The sequence below is a fragment of the Sinohyriopsis cumingii genome, chromosome 10 (genome assembly GCF_028554795.1).
Source record: "Sinohyriopsis cumingii isolate HCF-2022 chromosome 10, ASM2855479v2, whole genome shotgun sequence".
Lineage (NCBI taxonomy): Eukaryota > Metazoa > Mollusca > Bivalvia > Unionida > Unionidae > Sinohyriopsis > Sinohyriopsis cumingii.
In genome coordinates, this window is record NC_142970.1 from 106,483,148 (window position 1) to 106,498,394 (window position 15,247).

A 15,247-nucleotide genomic window follows, 5' to 3' on the forward strand; every position below is an offset into this window, starting at 1 on the left:
AGAAGTATTAACATTTATGGTAGTGAGGGTGTTACAGAAGTATTAACATTTATGGTAGTGAGGGTGTTACAGAAGCATGCACATTTTTGGTAGTGAGGGTGTTACAGAAGTATGCACATTTTTGGTAGTGAGGGTGTTACAGAAGTATTAACATTTTTGGTAGTGAGGGTGTTACAGAAGTATGCACATTTTTGGTAGTGAGGGTGTTACAGACGTATGCACATTTTTGGTAGTGAGGGTGTTACAGAAGTATGCACATTTTTGGTAGTGAGGGTGTTTCAGAAGTATGCACATTTTCGGTAGTGAGGGCGTTACAGAAGTATGCACATTTTTGGTAATGAGGGTGTTACAGAAGTATTACAATTTTTGGGAGTGAGGGTGTTACAGAACTATTAACATTTATGGTGGTGAGGGTGTTACAGAACTATTAACATTTATGGTAGTGAGGGTGTTACAGAAGTATTAACATTTTTGGGAGCGATTGTGTTACAAAAATATGAACATTTTGGGAGTGAGGGTGTTACAGAAGTCTGAACATTGTTGTAATCTTGTCGATATGGCAAGAAATATCATACTTTAAGCAATATGTTTTATAAATTGTTTTTCCATTGTATTTTTTCTGGAAATATTTTGTCTAACAAAACTTTCAATATTTTTCATGAAATATTATATTTGTGCAAAATGTTACATATATTGGGAATAAAGTATTTAATTTCAGTAACTTTTTTATATATAGACATAGGTATAATTTAAATAAAAATAATCTTTTAGATGTTACATGATCCGTCCTATTGAACGATTCACCAAAAGCTATTGCTTACTTTTATCAATTCCCGATACAATTATCGTAATCCCACTCATTTCTGTGGTTTGAGGAAATATAAGAGGATTGACTCTAACTTCATATTTGTCATTCCCTATTGTCTTTAGTACAAGCCATGTCTTCCTTTGTGAAACATTTCATACTGGAGGTAACAGAGATGCCAACACGTGTGACTTCATTTAAAAAAGGTATAAGAACAAATGCCAATTTTCCGCTGAAACTTCTACCATGTTGTTTATTTATTCAGGCTAAAATCTAATACACAGCTTTTAATTAACGTCGAAGGCGAAGTTCCCTTCCACGGAGTAACAATTATATATGTCAAGCATCTTTTGCAAAAGGATTGTTGTGTTTGCAAGCAGTGTTATGTCATCGACTAGGGCTGGATTTAATTACACACACACACACACGCATGCATACATACATACACACACACATACATACATACATACATACATACATACATACATACATACATACATACATACATACATTTATACATACAGGCATACATACATACACTGACACATACATACATACTGACACACATGCATGCATGCATACATACATACATACATACATACATATATACATACATACATACATACATACATACATACATACATAAACATATGTTACTAATTAACAAAACAACTCAGACAACTAATATTTCATTACAACTGTGAACTGATTGTCCATCACTGCCCAAAATATGAGAAAAAGAAGAAAAAATACAAACATTGTAGGTGTTTTCAAGATTTAATATAGACATTACTATGTCACCCCGTGTAGTGTTTAAGACTTTTTACAATAGAAAATATTGAATACATTTGATAATATAACAGTGTGTGTGTGTGTGTGTGTGTGTGTGTGTGTGTGTGTGTGTGATTTGGATCTGTAACGTAGCTTTTAACACTTTTCCAGTCATATCGCTACGATGGGTCACCAGCGTGGCAGTATGTTGCATGATGTCCCACCCAGCCACATTATCCCGACACCAGACCGACCATTCCTAACACTAACCTCTTAATGTTGAGCGCCAAGCGAGGCAGATCCAAGTATCATTTTTATAAATCTTTGGTATGACTTGGCAGTTGTTCGAACACGGGACCTCCCCCATCTGAGGCAGACGCTGTAACCACTTAGGCCACCGGAGCGGTCAATATATATTTTAGAAAGCTTACTTTTAAAAATGGCGAGTTTACACACTCATATGGATTCATCATTGGCGACTCGGTCTCGAAAGACCATGCGAATAGCGCCCTTGGGGTGTTGCCTGTCTCTGTTGGCAACGTCTGCTGTGGCTGTACAGGCCTATACGTGAGTGACAGTCCCTACTGCAGTTGGTGCAGACATACTGGGAAGTCTGCATTACTGTGGTTGCTGTTGCATTCTTCTTTCTCTTACGTTTCTCTGCCACCAACTGGCCTCTCCTTGCATCAGCAACTGATATGCCATTGTTTACCATCAGTCTCCAGGTGCCTCGGTCCTCAGCCAGCTCTTCCCAGCCATCGGGTGAAATGTTGCATGCCTTCATGTCCCTCTTGCACACATCTTTGAAACGGAGTGAGGGGCGTCCGACTCTTCTCATGCCAGTGGCCAGCTGTCCATATAAGATGTCCTTTGGCAGCCTTCCATCCTCCATGCGTCGGACGTGACCCAGCCATCGAAGGCGGCGTTTAATTAGCAGGGAGTACATGCTGGGGGTTCTTGCACGCTGCAGGATCTCGCTGTGTGGAACACGGTCTTGCCAGCTGATTTTCAGGATGCGTTTTAGGCACCGTATATGGAAGGAGTTGAGCCGGCGTTCTTGCCTCATGTAGATACTCCACGTCTCACTTCCATATAGAAGGGTGCTGAGAACGCAGGCCTGGTAGACTTGGACCTTGGTGTGCTCTGTCAGTGCGTTGTTTTCCCAAACCCTCTTTGTTAATCGAGCCATGATGGTGTTTGCCTTTCCAAGCCTTCTGTCCAGCTCCATATCAATCGAGAGAGTGTTGCTGATGGTTGACCCTAGGTAGGTAAAGTTGTTGACTGCTTCCAGGGTGACACCGTTGATTTTGATTGAAGGGGCAATGGTGGTATCTTGCACGCTGACATTTGTTTTTTCCAAGCTGATTGTGAGACCAAAGTGCGTGCAGGCAACAGCAAAATGGTCTCCCAGTCTCTGGAGGGCTTCCTCGGTGTGGGCCACAAGAGCTGCGTCATCTGCAAAAAGCATCTCCCTGATGAGCACAGCTCTCACTTTGGTCTTTGAGCGCAGTCGTGCCAGGTTGAACAGGCTCCCATCAGACCTGGTGTGTAGATATATGCCATCCGTGGACGTGTCGAAGGCGTAGGACAGGAGCAGGGAGAAGAAGATCCCAAAAAGTGTTGGTGCCAGCACGCAGCCCTGCTTCACACCACTGTTAATTGGGAAGGAAGTTGAGGATGATCCATCATACATGACTGTTCCCTTCATATCTGCATGGAAAGAGATTATCATGCTGAGGAGTTTTGGGGGGCAACCGATCTTACTCAGAAGTTCAAAAAGGCCCTTCCTGCTGACCAAGTCAAAGGCCTTGGTGAGGTCGATGAACATCATGTAGAGTGGTTGACCTTGCTCTCTGCTCTTCTCTTGGAGTTGTCGTAGGGAGAAGATCATGTCTGTCGTCGACCTGCCTGCTCTGAAGCCACACTGTGATTCCGGGTACACACGGTCTGCCAGCAACTGCAGCCTGTTGAGTATGATGCGGGCGTACACTTTACCAACAATACTCAAGAGCGAGATCCCTCTGTAATTATTACAGTCACTGCGGTCGCCCTTGTTTTTGTAAAGGGTCACAATTGTGGCATCACGCATGTCTTGGGGGACTACTCCTTCCTCCCAGCAGCGGCAAAGTAGCTCGTGCAGTGGTTTAATCAATGCTGGTTTTCCACGTTTGATAGCTTCGGGTGGGATGCTGTCACTACCTGGTGCTTTGTCGTTTGGAAGGCAGTCGATTGCTTTGCTGAGTTCCTCTAAGGTTGGCACTTTGTCGAGCTCTTCCATGGTGGGCAGATTCTTTATGCTGCTGAGGGCTGCATCAGTGACTGACGTTTCTCGGGAGTATAGTTCTGAGTAGTGCTCCACCCATCTGGCCATCTGTTGCCCACGGTCTGTGATCTTCTCTCCCGTCAGGGATTTCAGGGGAGCGACCCCTTTCACTGTAGGGCCTAGAGCCTTCTTGATGCCACTGTACATGCCTTGGATGTGTCCGGACTCGGCACTTCGCTGGATCCCTTCACACAGTTGTTGCCAGTACTCGTTCGCACACTGTCTAGCAATGCGTTGGGTGTTACTTCGGGCACTTCTGAGAGCAGCAAGCGTCCGTTCATTAGGGCATTTTTTGTAAGCTATGAAGGCTTTTCGTTTCTCCTCGATTTGTGGTTCCATCCTTGATAGGTGTGCATTGAACCAGTCCTGGCTGGGTCGTTCCTTCTTGCCAAACGTTGACATAGCTGTACTGTAGATGGCACCCTTCATGGCGTTCCACTTGGCTGTAGCGTCATACTCAGGCAGGTCCTGGAGAGCCTTGTTCAGGGCAGACACATACTCCTCCACCTTGGTAGGGACTGACATCTGTGCAGTGTTTATGCGAGGACATCCTTTTGGTTTTGTGCGGTGTAGCACATGTGGCTGTAATCGCACTCTGCTGCTCACAAGGGCATGGTCGGAGTCACAGTCTGCACTGTGGTAGGTTCTGGTGGAGAGGACGCTGTTAAGGGCAGAGCGCCTGGTGATGACCAAGTCGAGTTGGTGCCAGTGATGAGATCTGGGGTGTTTCCATGACACTTTGTGTTGTGGCTTACACTTGAAGAAGGTGTTTGTGATGCACAGGCCATGGTAGGTGCATAGCTCCAGCAGTCTCTGGCCGTTTTCGTTGGTCTTTCCAGTGCCATGATATCCGAGGCAGGTAGGCCAGGACTCGTGGTCCGCACCTACTCTGGCATTAAAGTCACCGAGGAGGAATAGTGGTTCATTTTTGGGGCATCCTTTGATCTGTTCGTCCAGCTGCCCATAGAACTGATCCTTCACATCTTCTGATGACGTGAGGGTTGGGGCGTAGACACTGATGATGTTGACAGGACCTGAAGTAGTGGTGAGGCGGATAGACAAGAGACGCTCAGTGCCCCCTGTTGGAGGTTCAACCGAGGCCAGGAGATTGTTTTTGATGGCAAAGCCCACTCCATGCTGACGGGGCTCCTCAGGTTCTCGACCCTTCCAGAAGAAGGTGTAGTTTTCCTCTCTAAGGGAGCCACTAGAGGCGAGCCTGGTTTCCTGGAGGGCAGCTATGCTGATATTTAGTCTGGTGAGTTCTCTATCGATGATGGCCGTCTTTCTGGTGTCGTCCACTTCTCTGAGGTCATCGGAGATGCCTGTACACATGGTGCGCACATTCCAGCTTGCAAATCGAAGAGCTGGAGTCTTCTTTATTGGTTTCTTGTTTCTTTTGTCTGGTGTGGAATTACCGTCTGCTTGTCATGCTGAACAACACACTGAGCTCCAGACACCCACTGGAGCAGGCAGACGATGGCGGGTCAACACCTTATTGACCGGGGGCTGCCCGGCTTGAGGCGGGCGATAGTTGGCCAGTGGGACACAATGATCCCTCCCACCGTCAAAGCTGACCCGTGGCGCCCCTTCCCTACGCCAATCGGGTGGGACTTATAACCCGTAAACTGTCAGCTTCCGTGTTGTTTCCTCACTCAGTAGCGAGACTGGAGTGTCCTCTCCAGGGCGCAAGCCTGGGCGTGGAATATGGAGATCCTGGGCTGCCCAGACGTCAGGATCCCCCTCTCGTCCTTGCTGGTGGGGTCCAAAGGAATGCTGAGCATGACATTTGGCACCAGTTTGGATGCAGGAGCTGCCGGAAGGAGGTCGTAGTCGACCCCCAGCCGCCTTAGGGGCTCCACTCCTGATTTTCTGTCTGGGTTTACTCCCGTAGCCTTTCCTTCTCCCAAAGATATCCACAAGGCAGTGGAGCCATAATCCAATGGATGGGACTTGGTTGGTTTTGAATCAGAGTTTCCTTCTCCTAGATGAACTGCCTGACAAGGCTAACGAGCTTCATCTGCCCGGGTTTGGGGTCAGAGTTTCCCTTCTCTTAGACTGGTTGCCTGCCAAGGCTAATGAGCCCAGTCTGCCCACCCAGTTATACCGCCGGGTACTCGGTCGCGCCACACAGCAGGCTCTGTTAAAACAGGGGGCACCGCGTGAAGGTGCTGCTGTGGACACAATAGTGTAGGAGAGGCCATATGCAAGTAACCTCCTGCCCCGCAGAGCGAGACAGTGGTCCTGCGGCGATCACTACACCTGGGAAGGAGAGGCTATGAGAGACGCTTCACTTTCCTTTGGCAAGCGGGACGTCAGGCCCAGGCCACGCACCCCCCAATTCAATTAACTCTATAATACTTGATATATATAGTCAGGACTAATTATGGATGATACATGTTCACGAAAATAAAAGGATATTAAATAATTTGTTTTATTAATAAGTGTATATACATCAGGGATCTAATAAATACAGCTGCAGTTCTCAACCTGTGAAAAACATTGTCTACATGCTAAACTAATAACTAATGGCTATTCATTTCACAGCTGATAACTAGGGTGGAAAGTATTATTGTATGTTAGTTTATATGGTAAGTTCACGCAGCTAGTCATATTTTGATATATAATAGTATTATATAATTGTATGTGGCCTATGGTTATGTCATATCTATATATACTCGACTGAGGCCTATATTTATATCCTATCTATATATACTTGTCTATGGCATATAGTTATGTCATATCTATATATACTCGTCTGAGGCCTATGGTAATGTCCTATCTATATATACTAGACTGAGGCCTATGGTTATGTCCTATCTATATATACTAGACTGAGGCCTATGGTTATGTCCTATCTATATATACTAGACTGAGGCCTATGGTTATGTCATATCTATATATACTCGTCTGAGGACTATGGGTTATGTCCTATCTATATATACTAGACTGAGGCCTATGGGTTATGTCCTATCTATATATACTAGACTGAGGCCTATGGGTTATGTCATATCTATATATACTAGACTGAGGCCTATGGGTTATGTCATATCTATATATACTAGACTGAGGCCTATGGTTATGTCATATCTAAATATACTTGTCTGAGGACTATGGTTATGTCATATCTAAATATACTTGTCTGAGGACTATGGTTATGTCATATCTAAATATACTTCATGATCTAATAACTACCTATCTGAAGATTTCATTATTTGTGAATCTGGTAACGATAGTGATATTTATACACTTCAAAATTTGGATACATCCTAAATTATCACACCAAAGGAATTTTGTTTCATCTTAGTTTTGGTCTTGTGATAAATATCCTCAACATTATGCAACAAATGACAATTTAATGTAAGTTTCCCTCTTCTGAGTATATGTGTTGGTTTTATGGGTGATGAGAATGAACACTGGCTTATGTATCATTTCAATCTAAACACGTAGAGGTTTCTTCGATCCCTTTTTGTAGAAATAGTCGTCACAAGGAACTTGTCATGACTGTTGTTGAAACAAATGGCATACACATCATAAGGAATGTCATTAGTGATGATACTCATAGGCGTACCGTCTGGTGTCAGCTGGTGGATGTTCTGAGACTCATGTCCCACCAAATACACGTGATCATCCCTGTCAGTGGCAACACCGACAGGATACAAGAGTCTGTCAGGTCGGTACTGATACATCATCCTACCATCCATATTAAAACAATACAGGGAATGGGCATTCATTACAGTGACGTACACACGTGTACATGATGAATTGAGAGCGACATACGTCATTGAAGGGTCACACTGACAATCAAACTGATGACATGTCTCCTCCACTCCTGTACTGTTGATCAGACTCCAGTAGTGTTTGCCTTTATCATTACAGTTACCAGATACAACTATTTCCCTTTTCCCTTTAGGTGCAATACCCTGACATTTATATCTGGTTTGAACTTTCCAGGTTAGTTTTATGAACCCATTTGTTACAGACAGGAACTGGAGTGTTTTAGTCTGTGTTAAAGACACGACCACCTCCTTATCATCCACTACACAAATGTCCCGTGGTGAGTCTGGCAATGTTAAGCTGGCGATGTATTGGTATGAGGAGTTCAGCAAAAGAACTTTCCTGCTAATGAAGTCAGTTAGCATCACTTGATCCCCTTGTAAATATGTAACCCCTGTGTGCCCGTCACCATTTCCATCAGGTCTGTTTATCTCCACACCTTCCATCAGCTCAACATGACATTCCTTCAGCGACTGTTCTCCTCTTGACATGGCAAAACATTCACGTTCCTTTCTGCATATTACTCTCCCAATATCTGGCGTTTTCGATAAGAGGAACTGGATTTGTGGGTCAATTTCGAGTTCTAATGTGACAGTCTCCATCTCATCAAACTTCTCTTTAACCTGTTCATTGTAAGACTTCATCTGCATTATCATTCTGTCAGCTACAATAAAGATCTGGAAAGAGGTATATACGTGTAAACGAAAAAATCCCTTAAATACTGTCTTAACTTTCGTTCTTCCGACATGTTTTAATATTTTAATTCACTTGATTGTATATAATCAGAATGAAATATATTGCATCTATATCACAAACGGAATAAATAACTTTATATATACAAATACACAGACGTTGTTTTCATACAATTCTACTTTATTGTATATGTGTGTAAAGACACTAAATGCCGTCCCATTATATTTCCGCGCTTTGTTAATTGATTCAAGATATATTCCCCACTTATACTTAAATTTTATTTTATAATTATCCGTGAAGAAAATACTCATATAATCTAGACAATATGCCACACAGCCACATAACCTCCCCCACAACCAAATGCCTGTAATATATATATATATATATATATATATATATATATATATATATATATATATATATATATATATATATATATATATATATATATATATTGCCTTTTATTTAAATTTCTTATTTCAATATATGTTATTGATAATTTAACATTGTACGCTGGCTTTGACCTTGTCCAAAATCAAGTTCATTTTCTGACTGACATGAATTATTCAGTTTGATTAGTAGTAAACATGTTTGTTCCAATCTGATTTTAGAACGTTGGAAATTCCCCATGAATCGCCGGGTCTACCTGTTGTTTACTAAACATTTTATAATTTGAATATTAGACTTTTAATTAGAATTAAGATTTTATTTTGGGAACATTAAGAGCGTTCTAGAAGTATTTTTTTCATTAGATAATGGTTTGTTTTTCTAAAATGCTAATTGTGACCTGAAGACACGTAGTGGACTGTATGATCTTGTCGCTGGAAAAATGATTTATTCATGCTGTAAGACCTTAACAGAATCATGTTTTTTTTCCATTGCTGTGTAATTAAGTTCATTTGGAACTTTATTTATACAGCTTTATTAAATTCAAGCGATTCTTCCCTGGAAATACAACGTGGTCTTCAAAGATAACATTATTGGAAATAGAGACTTGAATTGAAGTGAAAATTCAAGAAAGATTTATTGCTTTGATTGTATTATTGTGATACAACTAAAGAGTGTTGGGACACTACCATTACACGGGCCACCATAAACACATCAACACCTTCAGCGTTGGATTTAGTTTTGGATTTCCACTGAAGATTACTCATAACTTAATTCATTATGACCTGTGTCTGAAATTCTAGGATTATTTGGGATTTAATACGCAATGTATTAAATTCCTTATTTTTATATTTTTGCTTTGTATTTTAAGGAAATAAATTATATGTTGAATATTTCGAAGCTTGTCTTTCTCACTCTGTTATATTGCCACATTTTAGACCATATCATTGTAATATACATACATCCATACATACAACTATAGACTTAACACTGAATCCATCTGATGCAAATATGTAGTATTACAGGTACATGATTTTGTGTCATACACACGAGCGTAAAAATGAAGTTTTGCTGACGTTGATGTAACATTCAAGCAGAAAGAGAAAAACATATGTTGAAAATTACCTTACGATGAGAGAGAGAGAGACAGACAGACAGACAGACAGACAGAGAGCGTAGAAAGTTAGATTGACACCAAAATAAAAACGTTAAATTACGTTTTGAATCAGTTTAGCTTTTGAAGAACATTTGATAAAAGGTCTTTCGTAATAGAAATACACAGAATCCAAAATGTGTATTAGAGATACCTTGCGTAATGATACAAATGTAAACAGGTAAAATCTAAAAGTCCACTCTTATCCACAGAGAGAGAGAGAGAGAGAGAGAGAGAGAGAGAGAGAGAGAGGATTGAACATAATATATTTACCACTCAGAAAAATAATGAGAATAAGAATGGTTTTTTTTTTTTTTTTTTTTTAAAGTCAACTTTTAAACAGCGGCGTTTTTGCCTCGGAACTGCACAAATGAAAAACGGTCCATGTATATAGGTCGAGTAATGCGAAAGGCCCTATTTGCAAGACACCTTAATTTTAACCACTGCTTGCTTTGGCCCGAGTAGTGACATTCTATAGGTTTTGCCTTTTACTAGTGATATAGGTAACAGCGTCTATCCCGCTTGATTTTTTGCTGATTTCAGAAAGCATGTCACATGATTTTTGCAAAACGTGGATTATTAAGATCGTTAGGATTAATAAATCAACGAAAGTGAAAAAGCCAAAGAAACAGAAATTATCACAGAGGAAATGACACAAGGGCAGTAACCGGCAAAATCGCCTATGCCAATAGACAAGTCTTTGAAATTGTAACACAACAAATTATGTTAATTGTCTATTTTTTATTTTTACTGGACGTTTTTGTATGTAAATCCGCAACCCCACGCACGGTTTCTTATTTGTGTTCGGAGTTGTCAGTAAATTTCCGTTTCCGCCAACACTTCCTCGAACTCATCCGCGCTAAATATTTTATACTCGATAGCCACTGAATATATTTTACAATTCCCGTTGAAACTACCTTATGCTACCGGAAGCAGTTCTGAATAAGCATATTCATGCACGTAACCGTATCGAAATTGATTTGCAAGCACCGCTAGGGACACAAAAAATCAATATTATATACTCTAAGTATTTCACAGGGCGGTGGGGGGGGGGTAGTGTATAAAAATTCTAAAATCGAAAATATGAAGAACAGAATTGCATTGCGAGTTGTTTGCACATTCTATTTGTGTAGGTATTTAATCAACCTGGGTGTTTTGCTTTAGTATGGTGTTTAACGGCACAGATACAAAAGTAAGCAATTTAATGCCGATGCATTTGATGTTAAAGCCGTGTAAAAATACAACGTAAGAGAATTTGCATGAAATACGTTTGCACAGTGAGCTGTTCGTGTACTCAGCTGACTGGGGAAGAGTTAACATATGTCGTCGATACCCAATAAGTGGACCACCTCGTGTTATGTCTACATTTGTTCAGAAGCTTTTCATGATATTAGGATTCACTGCATCTATACCTAATTTATTTACAGACACAATTTTGTCCCACCATGGATGCGTGTCCCAATTCTATTTCCCGTGTCGGTATTCTACCCTTATATTTCACACAACCTTTCTTCGTTGTAGTTTTAAAAGTTAATGTCGTATGGGTTAAAAATAGACTATGAAGACTATATATAGACTATGTTTTCGTTCGTCAAGTTGTTAACGCAGTAACTCACCTGGAAATGTAACACGACTTGCTATCACGATTCATAAAATTTGCACGAGCGATACCGCTTTTATTACCGTATGACAGCCATAAAAATAAACATAAATCAACAGAGAGTGCGATGAACCGATGCGTCACCTGTGTTTAATGACGTAACTTTTTGAGAATAATAATCCGGGTTAGCAGTCTCTATCGAAAACAACTTAAATAAGTAACTGATGAGAAGCATTTATGAAAACTAGGTGGGTGTGTTTGTGATTTTTTATTTTTAACGTAGCTTTTAACAATTTTGCAGTCATATCGTTACGATGTCTACTGTGTGGCAGTTTATAATAATGTCTAGCACGGGGGCATTATGCCGCAGACATGTGGCATGATGTCCCTCCCAGTCACACTATCCTGACACCGGGCCGACCGGTCCTAACACTAACATCTCAATGCTGAGCGCCAAGCGAGTCAGCTGTTAGTACACTTCTTGTAAATCTTTGGTATGACCCGGCCGGGAATCGAATCCATGACCTCCCACATCCGAGGGATGGACGGGTAAAGAAATTTTGCCGAGTAGATAATTTCCCATTATGATCGAATTTTGTTATGGGATCCGTGTTCCCCACTCTCTTTTTGTCCGTTTCCACGTCCATTATCTTGCCCCCTCCCCCATGTTTGGCAATCATGAAACAAAACTTATATTTGTTTTGTTTGTATTTTCTTACTGCGGGGTAGGGGACCCAACTTGGGAAAATTATATTTTAATCATGAAGCCTACTCTAATTTCCAGGATGTGCAATACCCACAGAGTCCGGGTGGCTGGTCCTGGTACCCGTCCATCAACAATCCAGATAACTCTTATATATGAGAAGAGCCAATTATCGGGGCTCGAAAATGACTTTTCCTGTTCCTCTGTGTCTTCTCCGGTCTTACCACAATTGCAGGAAATTCGTACAGTGTGGGACTTTGCATTTTAAAGATTAAAGTCCAAAACTGTTTTTTTTTGTGAAATTTTTGCGTTATAAAATCTGCTGTTCTTCATGATAACGCGTCACTTTTGATATTCTTGAGCTATGAGGTTGTCATGCATAAATTATAGGCATACATGAGTTTTCCATGGATTTCATATATGATTCAATACATATATTAAAGATCGGTAAAAAACCCGGAACCAGTCTTAAAATATATTTAGAACGTTTCTTAGTACCGATATAATACATTTACCTTAACCTACAAGTGATATACTGAAGTTTTGTATTGAACCTTTCATTGCCGCACAGCTTGATCCGGGTATTGTTTGGGATGAAAAGAAGTATAAGTTCAGCACACGTCCTTGTGATTATGGTATCTCCTACCAAGACAATAATGAAAAAAAGACGCGAATGTTGTTTGTTTTTTTATATATATAAAATAAATAAACCGTTAACATTGTATCACAGTCATCGTCATAAATACATTTGTAACTTATTTTTTTTTCTAAAAACAAAAGCTGCAGCTTCTCAAACTTCACGCCCACTCGTCAGTTAATTTCCTAAAGACGTAATTTTATGCAGGTATTAACGGTTTCTACATAGCCACAAGTCTATCAAAGTAATACTCATTGTCTACTACATCTAGTAAACAAATCCGAACATTCTCTATGAGTCATTACAAAGTTTATTCACCTCTCCTTCTGAAAAGATAACATTTGTTATTAAGCAAAATATTTACATCCTAAACGAACATACCTGCGTATCGCTACCATGTTTCATGACTGTCTCCAAGGTTACATGTGCGTTTCGTACTGCATTAAACAAGGCCTGACATTCGTGATTTTGTTCTTGTTTTCGAATTGTTTCTTGCTTGCACAGTTGACGTCCTTCCGACTTGACATTGCGTTCTAAATCATCGAGAAGGTCATTTATTCTTTTCCTGATCTCCTTTATCTTGTTGGTCATTTCTTGTACTTGCGATTCAAGACTTTCGATATTCGAATCGTTATTTTTCTCAATGTTCATCAGGTGTTTTTCAAGTTTCTTCATCTCTTCAACGATGTGCAGAGGTTTAACATCCTTCAAAAGATTGTTAGCATCTTTCCCCATGTCCAAAACTTGGGAACAGTTTCTGTGATGAACGATACAACAACTTCCACAACAAGCAATCTTATGGTCCTTGCAATAAAACTTCAAATCTTCTTCCTCGTGTTCTTCACACCGAAAACCCTTGTCAAACCTGATGAAGTTTTTTGGATTATTTGTCAGTTCATCTATTGATACGATGGAGTGGTCCTTTGATATCTTTTGTTTTTGATGAAATTTTATACAAGATGCACACATTGCCTCCTCACACACAACACAAAATCCGCTAGCTGCAGCGGAAACGCTATCAGACAAACAACAGTCGCAAGGTCTATCCACTTCTTCTCCCTCATTGCCTCCTATAGATTGTAAAATTGAATTGATCGGAAAGTGTGCAGCCCATATGTTTGATGTTTTACCTTTTCTCGGAACGACAACAATGGTTCTGCATATTGGACATTCAAACTGTTTCAATTCATTGACTTTAGCGGCTCTGGATAAAATATAATCCTCCAGGCAACTTTGGCAAAACGAGTGTTGGCACGTCAACTGTCTGGGTATTTTAAATCTACACAGGCAAATTGGACAACGGGGTTTCTCTGCGTGCTGAATATATGCTGGGTTCGCAGCAGCCATTTCTATCGAACTGTTCAATTCCTTTTAAAGAAATAAAATGGAAACCTTGGACGTTTTCGACGAAAGGTCATGTAGATTCGTCCTGTATTACGTTAAATCATTCCCACATTTCAGTGCCCTGTCTTATCCACTCCAACAGGCACAGCAAAACAAATAGAATTGCGACACATATCCAGGTCATGCTATCTTGCGTCCTTGTTTAAACTCAACAGGTATCCAACTTAAAACTGCAAACACCCCTTTGTATATGTGGGCAGCCATAAATTATGAAAAATAGGAGATATTGAAATTATGCTGACGCTAATGACTTTATAACATGAAATAATGGCGCAATGTATGTAGTTCATTAATAATAATAATAATAATGAATAATCTACATTCAACAATTCACTAGGTTTAAAGTCATAAATATACTGTCTCCTATATCTGGTTGATTTAATGACGGACATATGCAGCAATACGTTGCAGATAAGACTGTATATAAGCAAAGCATCGTATCTATCTATTAATGTGTAGTTATGTCTGCAAACAAGCATCAACTTTTGTGTGTGTACGTGTATGCGTGTTTTGAAAGAGACAGAGACAAAGAGACAGACAGGTAGAGAGAGAAAAAATATAGTGAAGTCACCCACATGACATACCGTATAAATACAATTGAACTTAGAATTTCAATTTTAGTATTAAATCACAATTTGTTTTATTCTCTTCAACATATCTTTATATTGTTAAGTTCTCGCTTTTTTCAATCCGTCCTATATAAAAATATAATTAATACATTTAGGGGTAACTGTGTTATATAGGTCTTCTACAGATATTTTTTGGACAAGGAGTTTCAGAATACAACAGATTTAATCAACGAATGGGTAGTTGTTATCTATCACTGTGTGTTTGTCTGTCTCTTCTCTCTCTCTCTCATCAGAAACTCGTGCATCGGGCTTCCTAATTTATCAGAACCACACGTATATCACACATGTTGGAATAGATTACATTAACCAAGCGTATTCAGTCGTGGATCCCTATCTAAACGACAATTATGTGTCAGATACATGATTTT

General features: G+C 40.2%; 1 protein-coding gene across 1 annotated transcript; it reads right to left on the reverse strand.

The window, feature by feature from the left end:
- Positions 1 to 6,755: 6,755 nt before the first annotated feature.
- On the reverse strand, positions 6,756 to 14,334 carry LOC149790779 (E3 ubiquitin-protein ligase TRIM45-like). Its single transcript, XM_089971444.1, has 2 exons — positions 13,228 to 14,334; positions 6,756 to 8,350 (listed from the first exon to the last, which is right to left on the reverse strand). The coding sequence occupies exons 1-2, from the start codon at positions 14,191 to 14,193 to the stop codon at positions 7,325 to 7,327; spliced, it is 1,992 nt and encodes a 663-aa protein (XP_089827570.1). The 5' UTR covers positions 14,194 to 14,334; the 3' UTR covers positions 6,756 to 7,324.
- Between the last annotated feature and the right edge of the window lie 913 nt (positions 14,335 to 15,247).

Excerpts from the sequence above, each read along its gene's own strand:
- LOC149790779 (XM_089971444.1), bottom strand. The coding sequence starts at position 14,193 with ATGGCTGCTGCGAACCCAGCATATATTCAGCACGCAGAGAAACCCCGT. Across the intron at positions 8,351-13,227 it reads AACATGGTAGCGATACGCAG|ATCTTTATTGTAGCTGACAG; the intron begins GTATGTTCGTTT and ends ACCTCTTTCCAG.